The sequence below is a fragment of the Arvicola amphibius genome, chromosome 2 (genome assembly GCF_903992535.2).
Source record: "Arvicola amphibius chromosome 2, mArvAmp1.2, whole genome shotgun sequence".
Classification (NCBI taxonomy): domain Eukaryota; kingdom Metazoa; phylum Chordata; class Mammalia; order Rodentia; family Cricetidae; genus Arvicola; species Arvicola amphibius.
This window is the reverse complement of record NC_052048.2, coordinates 29,566,901-29,589,771: the sequence shown is the minus strand read 5'-3', so window position 1 is coordinate 29,589,771 and position 22,871 is coordinate 29,566,901. Positions and strand designations below refer to the sequence as shown.

The 22,871-nt window shown below is 43.3% G+C and overlaps 1 protein-coding gene across 1 annotated transcript; it reads right to left on the bottom strand.

Moving 5' to 3' along the window:
* Positions 1-639: 639 nt before the first annotated feature.
* Positions 640-15,584, bottom strand: LOC119808160 (zinc finger protein 25-like). Its single transcript, XM_038320541.1, has 6 exons — positions 15,446-15,584; positions 13,447-13,549; positions 5,555-5,681; positions 4,956-5,051; positions 4,169-4,232; positions 640-3,717 (listed from the first exon to the last, which is right to left on the bottom strand). The coding sequence occupies exons 2-6, from the start codon at positions 13,459-13,461 to the stop codon at positions 2,652-2,654; spliced, it is 1,368 nt and encodes a 455-aa protein (XP_038176469.1). The 5' UTR covers positions 13,462-13,549; positions 15,446-15,584; the 3' UTR covers positions 640-2,651.
* Positions 15,585-22,871: the final 7,287 nt, after the last annotated feature.

The window sequence follows — 22,871 nt, the reverse complement described above, 5'->3', positions numbered from 1 at the left end:
GACTACTCCCAATATTTTCCCATCCCAATATTTACTTTAAAACTCTGGACATGGGGGGGGTATTCTTGCTCTACAATTTCAAGAGCTAGATAAATGCAGGGGTGATAATCTAACTTGAACAATATTGCTTTTCGTTCATGAGGGTGCACTTGGACAAGCTCTTCTTATAAATCAGAATCAACAGTTGGCATAAATGCTAATAAACTCCTGGGGCCACAGTTACCCCAGGCCACGCAACAAAAACGTGATTCACAGTTTCCTTCATCTTTCACTTCTAGATATTCAAAACCTAAGACTTTAAATTAATATTTTATTTCTTTGTGCATAAACTGAGCTATTTCTTCCATAAGCCCTGGCACTGGCTAGCGTCTGTCTTTTGGCTAGCTTCATCCAGCCAGTGGTAGGGTGAGTTGACTGGGCTCAGAAATCTCACACACACAAATACACACACACACACACACACACACACACACACACACACAGACTAATACTAATAAAGTATATAGATGCCACGTTTTATGAGATAGTTAGAAAATGATAAACGATATTAGAAAAGCTAGCCATTGCCTTGGAAGAAAATAAATGAATATCAAGGGCAAAGAACAATTAAAAAAATCAGTTCAATTTAATTGACACAATGTTTATTTCATATATTTGTTACATTTCATCAGGAAATTGTTTTACTGTAACAATTCAGTAAGTAAAAAAAATCACATTTCTTTGGGAAAAATACTTCTAAGCCTAGGCTTTTTCCACATATAAATACGATGCACAAAATAAATATACTACACAGAAGTCACCCACCCATGTTTAATAAACAGAACATTTATAAGAGTGGGCTCAGGACCCGCTGCAGGGTGTGCAGCCCGGAGTAACCGGAACCTGTGTGGTAAAGTGCTGAGTCGTCGATGTCTTAGGCTCTATTAGCCATGTGGTCTGTCTGCCTGTATTACTCAGCTCTGCCAGCAGTGTGACGGCAGCCACAGGCAGAGGGTAAGAAAATGGGTTTGGAATAGTGTTCTCAAAGTGCTTCATTTAGAGACACTGGCATTTTGTTTCATGCCACCTTCATGTGTCACAAAACATTTCATTCTTGCAATAATTGAGTAATAAAAAAGTAATCTCAGCTTAGAGGCTATAAGAATGGGCCGTGGATCTGGCAGATGGACCATGGTTCATGGATCTGCTCCTGAGCCACCGTGGGTAGACACACAGCCAAATCAAATCAAGGCACTAACAGCAATCGGGTGGGAGATTGGTAGTGGGCTGCCGACCTTCCAATGTATGATTCAGGATATACAAATTAATGAGAATATTACCGAATGTCAAGTTTTTACATTTCACAGACACTGTTCTGAGTGCTTTAAAATGCCAACCTATTTCAACCTCAAGGCAATTTTAGGGTGCCACTGCCGTTGCTCTCACAGGAAGTGAAGCTGAGGCACAGTGAAGTTGCATGGCATGGCCATGCTGGGGTCTGGGTCAAGGTAGTAGGAGCCTAGAATCTCAGTTTTAGTCACTGGCCATGTTGCCTCCGCTACCCAGAAAGAGAAGAAAAAACAATGAGGTATTTTTCATACAAAATACAAACACAGATACCACCACTCCACAACATCTACAGTAAGATAAGTTCAGACTGCTACAGCTGCATCTCCAACCCAAAGTGCAGCTGATCACCATATAGCTGGAAAAATTACAAAGGCCTTTAAGAGTCTTCTGAAGGGTCCACTTAGTAACAATGTCTGAACCCATTTGTAAGTGCCGGGAAGTAGATGAAAAGATACACTGTGTGTTTAAAATATACGCCAACGGAGGTTACAGTAACAACACTATCAATGGAGATCACTGCTGATGTGCAAGTGTTCTCACACATTCTAGTTACTGAGCTTAGGCACAATAACCGATGAGTCCCACGGGCAAGTCACACACGTACAAATGTGTTTTGTAGATACCCATATACACACCTACATTCTACATATCAAAAACACGTCGGTTTAGTGGTGTTTCCTGATTATTTTAGCTCTCTAAATAGTTTGATATGTGTGGTATTTATTGGTTTCTGGTTTCGTTGCTTGTTTCTTTAGGAAGGAAAATCAGTCTTGGAATTGGCAACTTGATTCACAGCGTGACTGCTGCCTCCAGGACAAATTCCTTTCGTTTTTCTTAAAAATATTTCAAATACTGAAAATGCCTACTTAGCTATGATCAAAGTATTAGTATAACCAGCATTCAGTGATGGATGTGTTCCTGATAAGGCTTCCATATCTGCTGCAATCTGTGCACTAATCCCCCTTGATCTTTTTAAGACACGTGCAACCGTGTGAAGAGACTGGACACCCATGGGAGGTCCTCACTGTGTACTTGGAATGCATAGTGCCTGATGCAGGACAGAACTTCCGGACACTCACTTGATTTCTGCCCCATTTTATCTCTCATGTCTTACAGTTTCTGTCACCTGATGTCTATAAAAATTGGCCGTATTGTAAAGGTCTTCCTAATAACACCACAGAATTTCCTTCTATACATGTGCTGATAATTCTATACGGAAAAGATAAACATGGCTGACAAATCTTTCCTCGATACTTAGACGGTTCTCCTACTGAGTGGATTACATCAGAAGGATGAACTATGGCAGGAACCCGGAACTCAGGCTACTTGGAAGTTTTCCCTTTCTTGGCATGTGTCTTCTGATGTGTGGTGAGCTGTGACCTCTGGATAAAATTTTCCCCACACTCCTGGCACTCATAGGGCTTCTCCCCCGTGTGCTTCCTCTGGTGTATGACAAAATGTGACTTCTGAGAAAAGGACTTCCCACAGATGTCACACTCATAGGGCTTCTCTCCCGTGTGAGTCCTCTCGTGTAGTCTGAGGACTGAGTTTACAGAGAAGGATTTGCCACACTCCGTACACTCATAGGGCTTCTCCCCGCTGTGTTTCCTCTCGTGTTTGGTGAGGTCTGACTTATAGTAAAAGGTTTTCCCACACTTACTGCATTCAAAGGGCTTCTCCCCAGTGTGGGTTCGCTGGTGCACAGTGAGGGCTGACTTCTGGTAGAAGCAGTTGCCACATTCCTTACACTTGTAGGGCTTCTCGCCTGTGTGCGTTCTCTGGTGTGTTTTGAGGTGTGAGTTCCTAGAGAAGAGTTTCCCGCATTCCTTACATTTATAGGGTTTCTCCCCTGTGTGGGTCCTCTGATGCACTGTGAGGTGTGACTTCTGGGAAAAGAACTTCCCACACTCCTTACACTCAAAAGGTTTCTCCCCCGTGTGTGTCTTTTGGTGCACCAGGAGGTATGCCTTCACATAGAAGAACTTCCCACACTCCTTACACTCAAAAGGTTTCTCCCCGGTGTGTGTTTTCTGATGTTCCATGAGGTGTGGCTTCTGGTAGAATGATTTCTCGCACTGGCTACATTCATAGGGTTTCTCCCCTGCATGGATTCTCAGGTGTCTAGTAAGGGATGATAAGTGGTAGAAGATTTTGTTACATTCTTTACACGCGTAGGTTTTCTCTCTGGTGTGAACTTTCTGATGAGCCGTGAGCTCTTCATTTTTATAGAAAGATTGTCCACATTTCTCACACTTATAGGACTTCTTGGTGTGCGTTTCCTGGTGCACAACGAGGGAAGACTTCTGGCAGAAGGACTTTCCGCATTCACTGCAGTCGTAGCTTTCGTGCTGGGTGGCAGCTTTCCGACGTCTGTTGAGTTCTCCTTTCCTAGAGGGAAAGTTTCCCAATTCGTTAATAGGACTTTCAAAGCTTTTTCGGTGCTGTGCATCTCTGAATAACTTTGATGATGATGTCACTAATCCTGTTCATCAGGTTCCTAGGGCTTCTCCACTGTGAACACTGATCCACACCAAGACTTAACACTGTACAGAATGAGGCTTCTCCTAAAGTCTCGGGGTTTCCTAATGGCCATACCGTACTGTCAGCCTCCCTTAGTGCATAGTTCAGAAAAAGGAAAAGATAACCACAAAGCTTGGCTCTCTTGATCCTAAACCACACCCCTCAGGAAGGCAGGCCTGTTTGGAGTGAATCTTTGGGATTCACTCCAGTGCCTGTTTAATGACATTTCATTAATCAACAATCTCTCATTCCCAGCATTTCAAACAAGACTATTCTCCCTCACAAAGCTTCTATCCTACACATTAATTCTTGAACTTGCCTTGCATTTCCAGCCTGATGTTCCTGGTGTTTGGCTCTGGGGTCAGCAGCATTCCCTCGTTTGTCTACAAAGGAATCAAGATTTTAACACACCATTATGGTCAAAGGTTGATTCTTAGTCCTCAGGCAAGTATGTCAAGATGAAAGCACTCTCAAATGAAATTTTCCCCTGAACCATTGTTGACAGTTTTCATTGTTTGTTATTCTAGAGGGTCTGGGGGGGGGGATCATCTAGATCATCTAGACTAACAGCAAGACTACCCACCATGCTGCTCAGAATGGCATGTGGCTTAAATTTTATGAATTGTGGATTTCTGGAATTTTTCATTTAATATCTCCAGATTGCAGTCAACCAAAGGATACCAGAAACCACAAAGGAAAATGTAAGTGGACGGGCATTACTGTAATCAGCAGACTGCAGACCTGTATTAGATTTCTTCATGTGTCCAGAGCAATCTGGAGACCAACAATAAAGTGAATTTCTCAGAACACCAATCTCCTCATGTGCTGAGGAATATCGCTGTTTTCTAGGCTTTTGCTTTCCACACAGTTGGCTGCAGGATCCTGAGTGGCTGCAGCAGGCAGCTGGCCGTGAGATCATGCTGCAAGTCTTTCCATGGAGAGAAGAAAAATTGGTGTGTTGTGGGATTCAAACATATGTAGACAGTATCTTCAATCATTTCTAGAACTATAGAGAACTTAAGGAGATTCCTGAGAAACTGTTTCTAAAGGAAATCTTGGCAAATATTTCAAAGGGTCACATGCAACATGAATTTTTTCAAACGCACCAGCACGGTTCCGATTTGGAAGTTCTCTTTCTAATACCCACGGCTCTTTTCCTTTCCTCAACTTGGAGATCACACTCGGCCTAATCACACGGTAACCTATTAAAGAGAAAGAAGATGACATAGTTTCCTTGGAAGTGAGGTACAGTTTCAGATAAGCAGTGAGGATCTCTGCTTCACACATTTATTCTTTTCTCCCTTTCTTTTTCTTCCTTCCTTTCTTTCCCTTTCTTACTTCCTTTCTTTCCTTTTCTTTCTTTCTTTCTTTTTTGGGGGGAGGTGGGAGCTTTTCAAGACAGGGTTTCTCAGAAGCTTTAGAGCCCATCCCACAACTAGCTCTTTTAGACCAGTCTGGCCTTGAACGCACAGAGATCCGGTGCCTCTGCCTCCCAAGTACTGGGATTAAAGGCGTGCGCCACCACCGCCACCTCTTCTCTAAATGAAGTGGCAGAAACACACATTATTTTCTCAGGTATTCCCAAACAGATTAACTATGAATCGTGAAATAAAGTTATCACTTGACTTACAGAGACTTTACATGGTCCAGCCAACGGGAGAGGGAATGGAAACAACTGTAGTTATAGATGAGGAAATTTTCTCACCCACAGAGACCAGGTGACGGTAGTTCTCCAGCATCACGTTCTTGTAAAGCGACTTCTGAGCAGGGGTCAGTAACTTCCATTCTGCCTTGGTGAATTCCACAGTAACATCCCTTAATGTCACGGGTCCCTGAAACAACAATTCCAGTTCAGTCTGAAGTGACCGGGGAGGAAGGCGCAAGGTTGGGAGGTAGGACCACAGCGTGGCACTGGCTTAGCATTGCGAGGCCCTGAGTTCAACCCCAGGACAAGAGAAAGAAAGAAAAGGCTAGAGTATTAAATTAGGGCTGAGTGGCCTCGTCATAGTCACTCTGGAGAGCTACTATAAAGCAGTTACACATTTTGTCAAGGAATTTCTCTTTTGACAAGAGACAAAGATAATAGATCCTTAATGTCCGTATGTGCAGCAGATCTACGGCAGACGTATGTTCAGGACACAAGGCGTTCAGATGGTGACAGTCATCTGCTGTGCAGTAGCTGTTAGATTTTATAAGGTGCTCAAACCATCCAATACAAACTAGAAAGAAAGAGTTCATAAGCGGCAATGAATGAGGCATGAGGAACAAGAACTATAGGAAAATGGAAGTCACACAGAGTGAGAGCTGGCTGTAGAACCGAGTCGATTAACTTAAGAAGTCAGGGAAGAGGACACAGCCAACAAAGCATGTTTTGCACATAATGTAACAGACCTCGTGTCACATGTATTTACATCTGTTCATGAACTTTCCCAGGGGAGACACAGATGTCCCCTCACCATAGACAGGACACCAGTGACAGACCAAAATACAATTCTATCCAAGTCCAACTTGGTAAATGAAAGAGCCTACATCACTTTTCAAACTTTAAGTTTATTTACATAAGAGAAAAATGTGAAACATGTGAGTAGATATTCCTCCATTTTACATCATGTGGACCGCCTTAGACATTTTGGCGATGCTCGCCCACTTTGCAGATACAAATGCAGACAACGGGAACCACTGATGAGACAGAGTGTGCACTAGTTATAGGAGTAGATCAGTCAGCTGCAGAGAAAACTAAACAAACGGGGCACATGAAACACGACGTTGATGCGGGCAGTGCACACAGCATCGCAGACGCAGTGGAACCAAGAAGTATAATACAGATTTTGTGTGCAGGGGTAGGTACGTGTGCACATTTATGTGCAAGCATGGGGGCCAGAGGCTGAGACTGTGTCTCTTGCTCTATGATCCTCCCTGCGGTAGTCTGAAGGAGAATGTCCCCACAAGCTCTGGCATTTGAACACTTGGTCCCCAGTTGGTGGTACTGATCAGGGAGGTCTAGGAGGTGTGGCCTTGCTGGAGGAGGTGTGCCACTGGGGTTAGGCTTCAAGGATCACGCGCACACGCGTCCATCTTGATTTTGTTTTACTTTGGGTTTTTGTTTTCTGTGAGACAGGGTTTCTCACTTGGGCCCGAGTTTCACTTGAGCCACTGAACGTGGTTCCTAGTTGGTGGCGCTGCTCGGGGAGCTTTTGGTGGTGTGATGGAGGTGTGACAGAGGTGTGGTCCTCCTGAAGGAAGCATAGCTTCACCTACTTCCAGTTCATGCTCTGCTTCATGCTTGTGTTTGAGGCTGGAACCCTCAGCATCCTGCTCCAGCCACTATGTATGCTGCTTGCTTCCCTATCATCATGGACTCCTGTTCCTCTGTAGCCATAAGCCCAAATAAACTCTTTATTCCACGGGTTGCTTTTGGGCATGGTGTTGTATCACAGCAACAGAAACATTATCGACACACCCAGCTTTCTACACGGGTAAAAGGCATCTTAGAATGCAAAATGCATCCAGTCCAACTTCAAAAGTCCCCGTAGTCTTTAACAGTCCCAACATATTCAAGTTTAAAGTCTCCCCTGAAACTCAAGCTAATTCTATGAGTCCTTACAACACGAAAAATGAGATCATACTTCCAACACACAATGGTACAGGGTGAACATTCCTATCCCAAAATGTAGGTAGGAAATATATCAAGGAAAGCAGATGGAAGCAAGACAGAAACCTAGCAGGAAAAACACCGAATCCTTCAGCTCCATGTCCAGGTTTGAGGATGCACGATGGACTCTCATGGGTTCCCAAAGGCTTGGGTAGCCCTGCCCTTCAGCTCTGCTGCCTGCGGCACATATAAACTCTCTCTTGAGCTGGCTCCAATATGTACTTATCCTTTTTCTCAGTAGACATCCCACAGCCCTAGCATCCCCAACATCTTGGGTCTCCATTACAACTTGGGCATCATCTTCATAGCTTCAGAGAAGAGTTCAGAGAAGAATCCCCTTTCATCACAGTATTACAGGGGACACACGGTACACTGGGGATGTGCACTCATTCAATATTATAGGAGACACGCGGTGCACTGGGGATGGGCACTCTTTCAATGTTACAGGGGACACATGGTGCACTGGGGATGTGCACTCATTCAATGTTACAGGAGACACGCGGTGCACTGGGGATGGGCACTCATTCAATGTTACAGGAGACACGCGGTGCACTGGGGATGGGCACTCATTCAATGTTACAGGAGACACACGGTGCACTGGGGATGGGCACTCATTTGAGAATATATGCCAGCTTTTCCTTTATAGCTATTTTTCTTTATCATATGCTATTACTTGAAAACAAACCAAAGTCTAGTCTAGTCTTGACAAGAAGGGAGAGAATATGTTCCATCTCCTGGAGGGGATAGTATCCATACATACTATTTTAACTGTTTTATGAAGAAGAATGAGCTTTTCTCATTTGCTTATTCAATAATTTATATTAAAATGGCCTCATATACTTATTTCTTTTTTTTTTTTTACAAAGAAGCCCAAAATATACACTAGAGAAAGGACAGCATCTTCAACAAATGGTGCAGGTTTAACAGATAGCTCCATAGAGAAGAATGAAACCAGATTCTTATTTCTCGCTCTGTAGAAAACTCAAATCCAAATGGACCAACGACCCATGGGAGACCTGCATCTTGTTAAAGAGAAAGTATGGGATATGCGTCACCTTACAGGCACAGGAAAACACTTTCCCCCGGACTCTACAGCACAGCATCAATACTAACAAATGACAAACAGGGCCACGAGAAACTAAAACGTTTTTTAGGCAAAGGATAATAGCATCCAAGTAAAGAGACAGCCTATGGAATGAGGAAAAGTCCTTACCACCTATGCGTCTGACAGAGGATTAGTGTATACAAAGAACTAAAAAAGAGATAAATACCAAGAAAACAATCTGATTTTAAAAATGGGGCACAGAACTAAAATGAATTCTCAAAAGATGAAATACAAATGGTGGAGAAATACTTTTTTTAAAAAAAAAAAAGTTCATTATCCTTAGTACAGGGAAACATAAATTAAAAATTTCTTTGAGGTTTCATCTTGTCCCAGTCAGCATAGATAAGATCAAAGAGCAAACGACAATAAAGACTGCGATAAAGCAGAGAGGGGGCCACTTGCTCACTGCCGGTGGGAGTGAAAAGGGCGCATCCATCATGGAAATCAGTGCAGAGGTGCATCAAAAAGCTAGAAGTGTATCTACCATGTGCTCCGGCTGTGCCATTCTTGGGCACACAACCAAAGGATGCTCTGTCTTACTACAGAGGCGCTTGCTCTTTCATATTCACAATAGCCGGTGACAGAAACAGTCCGATGTCCATCATATGATGAGCAGAAAATGCAAATGTGGAATATCACTCAGCCGGAAAGAACGAAATTTAAAGATAAATAAACAGAGCTGGACACAATCATTCTGAGTGAAGTAACCTACACCAAAAAAGACCAATGTCATACGTTTTCTCTCATGATGTTCAGGTGAGCTTGGACTCCTTAGATGTGTGCTCAAATTCCTACAGAAAGCAGGAAACTAGGAAGAGGCCAGGCGGTGGTTCGAGAGAAGGGGAACAGAACACAAGTGGTGTGAAGGGAGAAAGAGGAATAAGGGAACAGGAAGAGTTAAGTTGGGTGGGGAAGAGGAGGCAGGGTAGAGGGGTGCATGTGGAGAGGGATAACCTACACTAAATGCCTTTGAAAAGCAATATGTAAAACTCTACAGAATCTTCCTAAATAATAAGCATATAAAGCATATATGCAAGGAGTTTAAATGAAGTCATTCTGTAATAAGTACAATACCTTTTCCAGATACAATAGGCTATCAAATAAAAATCCTAGTACCAGGCTTTTTGAGCTTTTGGTCAGTGGGGTCTCACAGACAACCCAAATATTACAGGCTATTGCCACGACTCTTGGTTACCCACAGAACTTGATAGTAGGACCCTATTACTGAAGGTAGCATATACTTGAGTCCTAAGACATGGATAAATCAAACTGCTACCAACCCGGAAGCTGCATCCCTGCTGGCTAGCTGTCATAGTGCTGGAAGGTTCTATGTACAATGAAAGATCACTAGTCATCTTACTGAGCCTCAGTAATGATCGTCCTGGCAGATATGATGACTGGTACAATAGTATCACAAGTGCTAAGGGAGTAACCAACTAGCTTTGAGGCCCGCTTCACAATGCAGAACTCATACCTGGTACCATTAACAGAATTAAAAAACAGTTGCCAGCTAGGTCATAGGCACTAGAGAAGAACCTATCATTATTACTCTGCTAAATGGACATAGTAATAAACTACCCACTAGGTTTTTTCACTACACTCATAGATTAAGGAATCTCTCAGTCCTCACCAGCAGAGAAGCTTCTTTTCAAGTTGCTGGTGATTAACGCAGACCCACAATAGGAGACTACAGCATGCTTCCACCTAACTGGACAGGACATGGCACCCTTTTCTCCCAAGTCTCAGGGACCAGTGGAGAGACTGCAGTGCCAGGGGGATAAAAACTACAATCCAGTGGTGTTCTCCAGACACGTCGGGCGTCGGGACACAGATGATTCCACAGTGGTTGTGACAGCACGTGCAAGACCGAGCAAACTCACGCCAGATGAAATGCCAGCCTGGGGAGGGGATGGGTGTGAAGCCCCACCACTAGCTGAGGAGTTACTGTCAACTGATAGCTGGGGGGGGGGGAGGAAGAACTGTTTTGTTTTGTTTTGGGGAGGGGCGGAAAGGGTTTTTCAAGACAGTTTCTTTGTGTATCCCTGGCTGTCCTGGAACTAGTTCTGTAGACCAGGCTGGCTTCAGACTCACAGAGATCCATCTGCCTCTACCTCCTGAGCACTGGGATTAAAGGCATGTGCTACCACCGAAGAACATTTTTCAAAAGATGTGGCTCCTTATACGTAGTCTGGCTCCAGTGGAAGGCGATATATATCAATTGGACTTAATGGTATTCTTTTTAACGAGGACACAAAGTTGGGTGGGTAGGGAAGTGGAAGTGGATCTGGGAGGAGTTGGGGACTAGGAGTGAACTTGATAAAAAGGTATTGCACCAAATTATCAAATAATTTTTTAAAATATTCTTGAAACGTTAAGGTACAAATTAAAGGCTCTGACAAGCTCTCTGACATACCAGACTTCTATCTCAAGGTAACTTTAACTCCATTCACCCTTGTAAGGATATCCAGAAATTCAGGTTTACTCTTCTTAACCAAATCACATCGTAACAATCAGCACCAAATGTCAACAGCATTCATAATGTGAACATCTTAAAGGGCCTGTGTTTCTTGATTTAATGGGCATTTAATGAAACCTATAGTATAGCTAGCTGAGATTTTAAAAATATACTAAAAATTTTATATTTTATTAATGAGAAGTAGATAATATTACAAAACAATTCCCACTGCAATCCCCTTTCCCTTTCTGAGGGCCCTATTCATAAAGGCTACATTATAAAACTAACCTGTGTTCAACAAGAGGAAAATGGCCAAAGAAAATGTGACAAATACACACAAAGGAATTTCCACCCTAAGGAATAAAGAAGCCACAGCGTTTGGCAGGAAAACAGACGCAAGAGCAGATAAACATATTAACTGAGTCCCATTCTCAGAGGGGCAGCTTTAGTATGTTTTCACTCATTTGAGGGTCCCTAGATTATACAGATGCACACAGTCACGCATGTATGTATGGCACAAGAATAAATTGAGGGTCCCTAAATTATACAGATGCACACAGTCACGCATGTATGTATGGCACAAGAATAAAACTAAAACTGCAGAGAGGACAGAGGGGCTAATGTAGGGGGGGAAGGGAACAGAAAGACAGAGGCATCCTGTAGCCAGGATCGCATCATACACTTGAATGGCTCCTTAAAACAATGCTTGCAGTGTTTCCCAATATAATTTAAGAATGTTTGTCATTTTTTTGTTTAAATTAAAATATTTCACACATTTTGATTATATTGTTTCGTTTCTCCTCTTCTAACTTCTTCTAGATCCTTCCCACCTCCCTATCCACCCTACTCCATATTCTCTCTTTCTCTCTCTCCTTAAATGAAAATCGAAACAAACAAAACAAATCATACAAATACCCTGCCTTGGAATCAGCTTTGTGCCGGCCAACTATGCCAGGTCATGGGACTTGCCTGGAGTGTGGACAGCAACCCAGCAACACTCCACGGGAGAAAACGGATTTTCCCTCTCCCAGCAGGCTTCAGTTGCAAATAGCTCTTGGTTAGGGGTGGGACTTTGAGTCCATTTTCCTGTCTTTGTGCTGGGATTTTTTTTTTTCTTCTGGTTTGAACTTACACATAGTGCATTCACGGTTCCTGTGAGTTCATGTGTCAACTCTGTCCCAGAGAGGGAGTGAGAAGAGGGCATGGCCCTCTTCTGGGAGTACAGCTAAAGGGTGTACAATGTAACAAGGCCACACTGTATCCTTGGTCATTTTAAGTTTAGATATAATATTCCTATTTTATGTCAAAGCATGTGTTATGTAAGAGACGGGGGGAGGGGTCAGATCCAGTTCATGGTGGCCAGCTGATTTGATTTGATTCAGGGATTGCTTCCGTAATGACTTTACCAATCCAAAGCCAAATTACCTTGGACTATCTTCAGCCTTCTTAACAGCCATCCATCTCCATCCTTTGCGTTTGACCTAACATCCCTCCTTGTTAAAACCCCCTTTTGGAACATACAAACAGACCCCAGCTTCCATCAGTGCAGGTACCAACGATGTCATGAGATAGTATTGGGGGCCTATATCAGCCCTGCTTCACTGTAACCTGCCACCCTGAGGCTTTCACTTATTATTTTAAGGCACTTTGTTTATAACTTTCTTCTGTCATTACAAAAACTTCATTAAATTGTCATCAACTTGGGACATGGTATTTGAGATAACTGGAGTCTATGTTCCTGAGCCACAGCCAGTCGTATCTTGCTCCAGAACAAGCTGTCTCTCATTCCTTCTGACTTGAGTGCTGTGGTTTTGTAATGACCTTCTTGATTTCAAATTAGCTCCCTCTTATTAAATTCAGGCGTCTCCTCAATGATTACATTTGAGAACAGCATTCTCTAATAAACACAAGATCTGTTTTTTTTTTTTTTTTTTTTTTTTTTAAACTTTGCTTTCAAATTGCTTGACTCCACTACTGAAGAGCGCTTGGGCTCTACAGACCACACGTTGATAGCCACTGTTTGATTCAACCCTGAAGGAGATTTTAAACCAGTCATACTTTCCTAATTCAATACAGAGATTCACTCTTTTACATTTATTTATTTTATTATTTTATGTGTATGAGTGTTTTGCTTGCGTGTATATATGACTGTGCATCATGTAAATGCCTGCGGAGGTCGGAAGAGGCCATTGAATCCATTAGGACTGGAGTTACGAATGGTTTTGAGACACCACATGGGTGCTGGGGATCAAACCAGGGTCCTCCGCGAGAGCAACATCTGCTCTTAACCACTGAGTCAGTTCTCCAGCCCCGCAGAGTCTCTTTGGAAAAACCTCGCTGAACATGTGTGTGCACGCACAGAGTTAAACAAATTAAGTTACTCACCTTGAACTTGTTCATTTTCGGTTGTGCTTTTAGAAGGGGTTTCTACCCTTTAAAGTTGGGAGAGTGAAGTCATAAGAAACCGTATGCCACAGCTCCGGGTCTCCTGTGAGAAATTTGCATATAACGTTTTAGTACTGTCTACAGAGAAGCTGTCCTTTTGATCCGTTCAGAAGGACGACCATGAAATAACACTCACGTATCCATTGATAGTTCTAACACAATCTTGATGAGTCTGAGACATTTTTTCTTTTACTAAGTCTAAACATTTCAACTGTCTGTTGGGAAAGCATGTGTCTGCTCACTAACACAAAATAACTGAACACTTAAACATTGAATAACAGATTAATTTCAAAGGGGCTATAACATATGCACACTGAGAACTATAAGTGTGTATGTCGGAGACAACATTTTTTCCGTTAATATTACAATTCCCCCCCCCCCAGGTTAGAAAGTCATTTCAAAACTTTCAAACATGAGACATTTCTTCTGCCCAAATTACATTTTCTCTGAGCAAAAAGAAAATAAAACACTTCTTCAAGAATATTACAAATGATATATTTTCAGTTACATAGGATACATTTTGTCTTTTGTTCTGTTGCAGGGTCAGCTGCTAATATAGGGAGGCAGTTTCAATGCTAATATCTCTCACCACCCCCATCCCCAGACAGGGTTTCACTGTGTAACAGTCCTAGCTGTCCTGGAACTCGCTTTGTAGACCAGGCTGGCCTTGAACTCACAGAGATCCACCTGCCTCTGCACCCCAAGTGCTGGGATTAAAGGTGTGTACCACCACCGCCTAGTTCAAAGTTGTTACCTTTAAAATGAGAGGAATTAGATAATTGTGAACAACCCTTCAGGCAACCTTGAGTCAGTCTTGACACAGGAACACAAGTCTAGGTCCCTGTAATTGAATATCCTCTCAAAATAGCCTAAATCTGGGGGAAATTTTAATCAAGTCTCAATGAACTTTGACATGGCTCCCAAATCTAGTTTAGAAACAAATCAACCCTCAAAATATCAATTTGAAGCCAGATGTGGTGATGCTCATCTTTAACCCCATCATGGAAAGGTGGAGGCAGAGGGCTGACAAGAACAAGGCCAGTTTAAACTACACTCTGAGAGCTAGACCAGCTTGGAATACATAGTGAGACCTTGTTTCCAAAAAGTTATTAACGGGACAACAGTTTTAGTACCATAGTCCCTAAACAGGCATATCGTGAATACAGTTAAAGAAACGAAATGCTCAAATCCAGCCAGCAGGGTGCTTACAAAATGCCTAATATGTAAGTGTGAGGTAATAAGATCAGATACAAATAAGCCAATCATCCGCGTTAGGAAATCGCCTTCATAACTGAGAATATAAATGAACTACAATTTTCATCTTTTAAGGAAAAAAATTGTCTCAGTTAGACGTGGTGGCACACACATTCCTAAGGCTGATGCGCGAGGCTCATCATCTACGTGAGCAGATCGCGCACCCCTCCCCCCCCCCCCCCGCCCAGTCTCATTTCTATTCTCTTTGAGGGCGAATACGATTTTCAGCTTCTCAGTGAAATTTAATATTGAAAGGTGTTTTTTAAAAGTAATACTGTTCTTTCAAATAACTGCTCAACAGTCTAACAAAGGCTGGTTGAGGGATGTAGGGAGAGCCTCAATTAATCGTTCACACTAAGGGATCGAGAGGAGGTTCAAGAACTGTTAGAAATAGAAGACTCCAGATATGATCAAGTATGCCCCATCGCTATGTTCTCAGTCGCTGAGCAGAAAGCAACTGCAGACGTGACTGCCTTGCCAGGAACAGGCGGCAACCACACAGTAAAACAATAGAGGATTAAGGCACCCGCAGGTCCTGGGTAAACGGAATAGCCTCTGTGACCGCCACCGCCACCGGAGGCCGAGATGAAAGGACCCAGCGCGGGCAATCGGGAAGCATCCCGCCCTGCGGCTCCTCGGCACTCTGCACGACTGCCCTGCTCCGTGCGCCCCGGGCGAGTCTCACCTCGGTGACAGCGGTGTCAGGGAGTCCCGCGGTCTCCGCTGCAGACGTTCGGGGGTGGCTGAGAAGCGGGCGGACGCTGACGTGGCGGGCGGACGAGGAAGCTGCGAGTGGGCGCCACGTCACTTGGGCAGCGGTTCAGGCCGGCCTCCCCGCCGCTGCCCTCCCCTTTCCTCCCCCTCCCCTCCGCTCCCCCGCTCGCCACTCCCTGCGCCCCGCCCGCCGCGCCCGCTGGGCCCTCCGCTCCTTCGCCTCTGTGCTCGCCCACCGCGCCCGCTGCGCCCGCTGCACTCCGAGGTCTCCAGGCCGGGGATGCCGCAGCGCTGTTACCACCACCACCACCACCACCACCCCGCCCCAGGTCCCTAGACCCCCCTAGGCGGAGGACAAAACTTCCGCGGGTGACAGACGAGGGCTTCGCCCATGCGCCGAACGACCCTTCGCGGGGAACTACGCTTTCCAGCAGCCTCCGCGACGACTCCATATTTGATCACGTTAGGCAGTTTGGCGCTGAGTGCTTCACTGATGACTGATGAATGCTGCGCCGCTTCCCCTCAGGCCTGGTCTTTAAGGGAAGGATTGAGGTAGCAATTGGCACCCTGGGAGGGAAGACAGACGCTGTCTAAGGCCGTGCAGCGCGTATTGGGGGTAGCCTATGTAGTTAAAACCAAGATCTCAACACCCCAAAGATCTCAACAGTTTTGTCCTAGGGTTGCTAGTTTTCAAAACTATATAAATGAGAACACGAAACGCGAGGAACGCGCGCGCGCGCGCGCGTGTGTAGTATATATAAACCAAAGACCAGACACCAAGTAAAGTGTCATACACGTTACTTCCCTAAGAATTTTAAAGCCTTATCCAACTGATACAGATGTCATTATCTTCTCACTACGGACGTACTGAATATGTAAAACAACTTGTTGATAACTGGTAACGCAATGTACTTAACTTTAGAAATATGAAAATATTAAATCTTTCATCAGAAAATTACAATTACTACTCATAAAATGTATGCATTATACATTTGTATGGTGTCAGAGCTTTTAGGAGCAAAGGCTGAGCCCTAGCAGCCTTAAGAAGTCAGGTTCACCCACTAGTCCTCAAAGGGCCAATTTAAGAGAAGTGGCAATGGGCTCTTATTCCCAGCGTAGAAAGGTGTATGTCTGAGTTCGAGGCCAGCCTGGTCTCCAGAGCGAGTTACAGGACAGCCAGGGCTACACAGAGAAACCCCGTCTCAACAAAACAATCAGAAAGAGACAATGGTACCGTGGGAACAAACAGTCTGCAAGACTCAGGGTAATCGACAGAGAAACACAGCTCTTGCCTCAAAGGAGATAAGAAAAAGATGACTTTGGAACCAAATTTAGTGATTCTGGTCCTGGAGCACAGATTTAGGGTACCCCAAACTTCATGTTTCAATGTGGAAGCAGCTTCATGGAGCTATTTTATTTTATGTATATGGGTGTTTTGCCTGCATGTATGTTTGGGTACCGTGTGTGCCATGTATGATGAGGCCAGAAGGAGAAGATCTGATTCCCCGACCGAGAGAGAATTATGATTAGTTGTGAGCCATAAAGTGGTGCTGAGAACTGAACCCTGGTTCTCTGGAAGAGCACCCAGTGCTCTTAACCTCTGATCCATCTCTCTAGTACGTCTCAAAGCCTTTATAATGGAACAAAAGAAGTCTAAGTCAGGATACTTAAATACATTAGTATTTAAGTAGTATTTATGTAGGTTAGTAACAAGTGGGAAAACCTTTGCTATAAGCCTCAGATACTATCTGATGACACGCATAGCCCTTTGGTTGGTAGGGACTGGATGTCTGTAAACTCCATACAATGTACCCAAGGGCCACAGAGATGTTAGCTTACACACAGAAGAGGGCAAACAATGGGTATTAAGAGGGCAAAAGTTGCAGGGGCAAGATAGCACGTGCCGTTTCTGCCAGCACCTTTAATGCATGCACATTTGAGGCAGGCTAGCCTCAAACTTACAGAGCAAATTCTACATAGCAAGTTCCAGGCCTGCTGGGGCTGCATAGCGAGATCCTGTCTGTCAAGGCTGTGTGTGCAGTCACTAAAGGTGGTCCATAATAACTTGGCTTTGGACTTGCAGCATGCCAAGTTCTCCATAATCATTGAAGTCCTAGTTGATTAATTAGCATTGCAGAAGACTCAGTGAAAGGTACAGGACTTTTGCTCATAGTTTTACCAGCCAGAATTGATAGAAAGGTTTAAATAAAGAATAGACACCGTACACAAAAATACAGTGTGCAGCTTCTCAGGGGCTAGGGAGTAAATGGCACCCCTAAGAGGAAATAGGGTCATTCTTAAGTCACCTACTTTGCCGGCAAGGCTGGTGTGTGGGATGGATTTGAATGAAGTCAAGAGGGAAGCTGAGTAACAGAGGAGTGAATTTCAGTCTGCAACCTGTCCCCTTGAAACCAACCATTTGGGGTGAGATGTCAGAGCCATTACCAGTTAGGCCCTAATTGTTACTGTTAAAACAGGCTACTGGGGCAGGAGCCCAGCACTCAGAACCTGCCTGTTGGACAGTGGGATACGCTTTTTATTTTCAACCCGTTTAGTTGTGTGTGTGTGTGTGTGTGTGTTGTCTCTACAAGTAACAGGAACAAAGCAAAGAAGGGAATATCATTCAGCATGGCCACATTGGGAAGAGGCAGAAAGAACGAGCATCAGCCATCCTAAGTCCATTTCAGGGTCCCGACTTGAGGTTAGTTTAGATGAGTAGAAGAAGTATGCACAGCCAAGTAGTCCTAGTCCAAATGTAGTCCTGCATGCTGGACTCGCATGGTCTCTGCTCCTGGCTGGGGCTCCCAGTGGGTCACATAAATCGTGAATACTGTGTGATGATGTTTTTCCCTTGGTTGGCATCAAGGACCTAGCCTTGTCCTTCCCCTGGAAAAAAACCCAACTCATTAGGGCTTATTCTGTAGATATTCTGATAGCCTAAGGGAGGGGACCCAAGTGTCTCTCTTAGAATAGCTTCACGACAGTTACACATATGCCCAATGTAGAGTTAAAAAAAAACAAAAGTAAAACCCAAAGTCCTCCATTTTAACAAGCAAACACCGACTTCTTGGAGCCTACCCCAGTGATTTGTTTAGGCCTTCCACACACATTTAGAAACCAAGCCCTTGGGTTGGAGAGATGGCTCAATGGTTAAGAGCACTTGTTCTTGCCAAGGACCCAAGTTCAGTTCTAAGCAACCACATGGTGGTTAACGACTGTAATTCCAGCTCCGGGGGAATGTGCTGCCCTCTTCTGGTGTCTGAGAGCACTGCAAGCACATGGTGCACAGACATGCCTGCGACAAAACACGCATACACATAAAATAAAAAATATATTTTAAAAATAAACTAACATGTAATGGTCTGTGGTACCTTAATGGCTAGTCTAACTTTAAATGGCTAGAGTTAGGAAAGACAAGAGGTGAAGTAAAACTCACTGCTTAAGAATAAACAAGTAAATACGCTTGTCCTTGCAGAGATTAAGTGCTTTGGAGAATGTTGGTCCCAAATTACTTTATAATCAGGTCCCTAAGTCCCCTGTGGTTTTTTCCTTGTTTTGGCATCAGGCCATATCCTCATGTCCCATGCTGTTTGTTCTGCAACTAATTTCTTGAATGTCCTAGAATATCCTTTCCTTTTCTTGTGCTTTGGTCTTAAGCCTCTGAGAAGCTCAAAATAACCAATATTGCTCATCCTTTGTATGCTAAAGTTGAATGATCTCTACTTTATCATTGCAATGTAGCACTTTGTATCCCATGTTTTCATATCAGGTCCTCGAATACCTGATTTTGATTAAATGAATCTCCAGAGTACATTAGGAGACTTGCTCATTTCCCCAGAGATTTTTAACTTGGTACTATGGCAACATGTTCCTATTATTATTGTCCTCCCACAAAACAGAAAATGAAGCAAATATTCTAAAAACATCTTGATGAGCTGTAAGCAGTAATCAGTAAAGATTCACCCCACATATTTTTTTTCATAACACCCAAGTTTAACTATTTCAAATGGAAGAAAAATTCCAGAAACTCACATCATTTAAAGATGTGACTGTGGGCTTCACCCAGGACCAGCCAGCAGTCCCCATACAGGGATTGTGATGCTGGAGAACTATAGCCACACTGTCTCCATCCGTGAGACCACTTTCTGTGTAATGCAGAAAAACACTGTAACACTGTATATCCTTGGGGCTGGAGAGATGGCTCAGCAGTTAAGAGCACTGGCTGCTCTTCCAGAGGTCCTGAGTTCAGTTCCCAGCAACCATATGGTGGCTCATAGCCATCTATAGTGGGATTTGGTGCCCTCTTCTGGCACACAGGCATACATTCAGACAGAACCTCATATACATAAAATAAATAAATTAATTAAAAAACAGTATATATCCTTCCTTCCTTCCTTCCTTCCTTCCTTCCTTCCTTCCTTCCTTCCTTCCTTCCTTGTTTTTTCAAGACAGGGTTTCTCTGTGCAAAAGCCCTAGCTGTCCTGGAACTATCTCTGTAGACCAGGCTGGCCTTGAACTCATAGGGATCCACCTGTCTCTGCCTCCTGAGTGCTGGGATTAAAGGTATGCATCACCTAAAGATTAGATTTGAACAAGAGACACCCCTTGATTAGAAGAAGCGATGCTTAATCAAACAACATAATTCAATCTAAACTAACTTTAAAACTGACAAATGCTTTTCATTTGATCATGTATAACTTGCAATAAGGGAACCTCCCCAAAATCAGGGTTGGAGTAGGTTTTGTTTTTGTCTTTTCAGGAAAACAAAGGCATCTAGGTAAGGAATCTGAAGATCACTGGACAAATGAGACATCTAAAGAAAAAGGACAAATCATCCATAAAATATGTACCAAGAAAAAGAGCAAATTGGTCTCTTGGTATATCACATTTCCAACAAGATAAAATTTCATAAATCTTCCCACATGTTTGTTTCTGGTATTCTCTACAAACATATAATGCCAGTGGTCTATTTGTAGTCCCAGTTCAATTAAAAACTAAAGCTGGAAAAAAAAAGGCGTGCATCACCACTGCCTGGCTTTTGTATATTCTTTTAATTGTGAAGCATCTGGGCACTTTGTAGAGTTTAAAACTTTATTGGGCATCAGAAGATTGTGTGTGTGTATACACTTGCATGTGCAAGAATCATATGATATAATGTGTGTGTGTAAGTCAGAAGACAACATTCGGTCAGTCCTGGACTTCCACCTTGTTTGAGACAGGGTCTCTCTCTCTCTCTCTCTCTCTCTCTCTCTCTCTCTCTCTCTCTCTCTCTCTCTCTCTCTCTCTCTATTTTCCTGTCTGTCCCATTTCTCCATAGTTGTTCTGATCTGGGATTACAGCTCACAACACACACTTGAGGATTGCCAGATTCAATCTCGAGTCCTCAGGCTGGTTCAGCGAGTGCTTTTACCCACTTATCCATTTCCCCAGCCCTGACGATATTTCTGTTCATTTCTTATTGAGATGTTCTACGGGCCTCATGTTTCCACCTGTATTAGAAGACATGATATCTGGGCTGCCTGCCTATGTCCTTAACTATTTCTGTTAACGGTGTATTGTATGAACAAGCCAGAGGTGATCTTCACACTGCAGCAAGGAGAGAAACCATGGCTACTAGAGGGAAATGACTCAAGTCAGGGAGATAATTTGTCTACTGTGTAGATGAACACTGGACATACTAAATGCCTGTAGCTAATTAGAAACTGGCAGTCTCAAAACATTTTTCAAGAATATCTTTGTTTCGGACTATGTGCATTTATTATACATAGGGACATTTTTATACAAATGTGTAATATTTTTGAACATTTCCCCCGCACTCATCAACCCTCCCCTTCCTCCTCATCCATCAAAAAGTTTATATAATCTGCCCAAATATATGTAATTTTGTGTACTATATAAGATTTGGGAACTACAAATAAGTGAAAATACATTTGCCTTTCTGAGATCTACTAATTATCTTAGCATAATTCCCAGTTGCCTCCATTTTCTTGTAAATGATGTAACTTCTTTGTTTTGTAGCAGAAAAAAATACAATGTGTGTGTGTGTGTATATGTGTGTGTGTATGTGTGTATATGTGTGTGTGTGTGTGTGTGTGTGTATAAACACACACACAGGCCATGGTGGCTGAACTAGTTTATGTTTCCCAGCAATGTTTAAGAGTCTTCTGTCCACATTTTTCCTGAATTTCTTGAATTTGTTTTCCCTCCGTCCCTCCGTCCCTCCATCCCTCCCCGCCTCCATCCTTCCCTCTCTCTCTTTTTTTTTCTTTCTGGTTTTTCAAGGCAGTTTTCTCTGTAGCCCTGGCTCCTAGACTTTGCTCTGCTCAGAAAGAATCCATTACTTGTAGATTCTGCTTTCCTTCTGTTATCACCAGTTTCCAGCAAACGTCTCAGATGTGGGTTGACAGTTTCTTCTATGTGTAAACCTTTATTTGTTTAGTGGCAATTAGAGTACCATAGTAATGTTATGTTACAATCACAAGGGACTATAGGTAATGTTATTTGCTCTTCTGTCAATCCTTATCATTTTTTGCAGGGTGCATGGAAATCAAAGCTATATCTTATCATAATCATATTCTTCCCTTTCCTCTACACCAGACCTTTCTGTGTAGCACAAATAATCAAAACCCAGAGACGGATATTGGGGTTCAACCTGAAGATCAGAAAAGCAAAGCAGCCAAGCCTCTAGAGAGCTCTTACCTCCATGAGATCTTCAGACTGAAGGAGAGCGAGTTCCTGTCTCATCTTGCTTTTATATTCCCCTCTAGTGCTGGGATTAAAGGCATGCACCCCCCCCCCAAGCCTATATGGCTGACTAATGGGACTGGGATTAAAGATGTGAGCCACCACCGCCAGGCCTGGCCTCCATGGCTGACTGGGGAGGCTGCTTGCATTCTGATCTTCAGGTGAGCGTTATTAAACAGAATGAACTACCACTACATTTCTGTAAGTTTTACTTTTTATCACAAGCTCACATCATAGAATTGTGTCCACGCAGTCATTCTCATTCCTGACAGCTGGACAAAAGAGGACCACAGTGAATTACCCTAGGGTTTTTGTAGCAAGGTATTATTTTATGAGCGAAGTGCCAGTGTTTATGTGGGAAGGTTAATTTGTCTTATTTCTAGAACATTAGACAACTGACCACTTGAATGGCAAGAGTCAAGAAAAGTAACCTAAATATCTCTGGAAAGCTGTATTCACCAATAACAAAATGCTGACTGAGGAACAAGGTAATGTTAACAGAAAAACCACTTCACTTGGACATTAATTCTTTCCCTCCACAAAAACGCTCAGTGAGTGTGACTCAGAGCGAAATTCTAGCAGCATTTCAGAATTTGTTAGGAAAAATTTCTCAAGAAAAAAATCCTAATGAACCTGAGCAGTGGTGGCCTATG

Excerpts from the sequence above, each read along its gene's own strand:
- LOC119808160 (XM_038320541.1), bottom strand. Across the intron at positions 4,233-4,955 it reads TCCAAATCGGAACCGTGCTG|ACAAACGAGGGAATGCTGCT; the intron begins GTGCGTTTGAAA and ends ATTCCTTTGTAG. Across the intron at positions 3,718-4,168 it reads CATCAGGCTGGAAATGCAAG|GAAAGGAGAACTCAACAGAC; the intron begins GCAAGTTCAAGA and ends CTTTCCCTCTAG.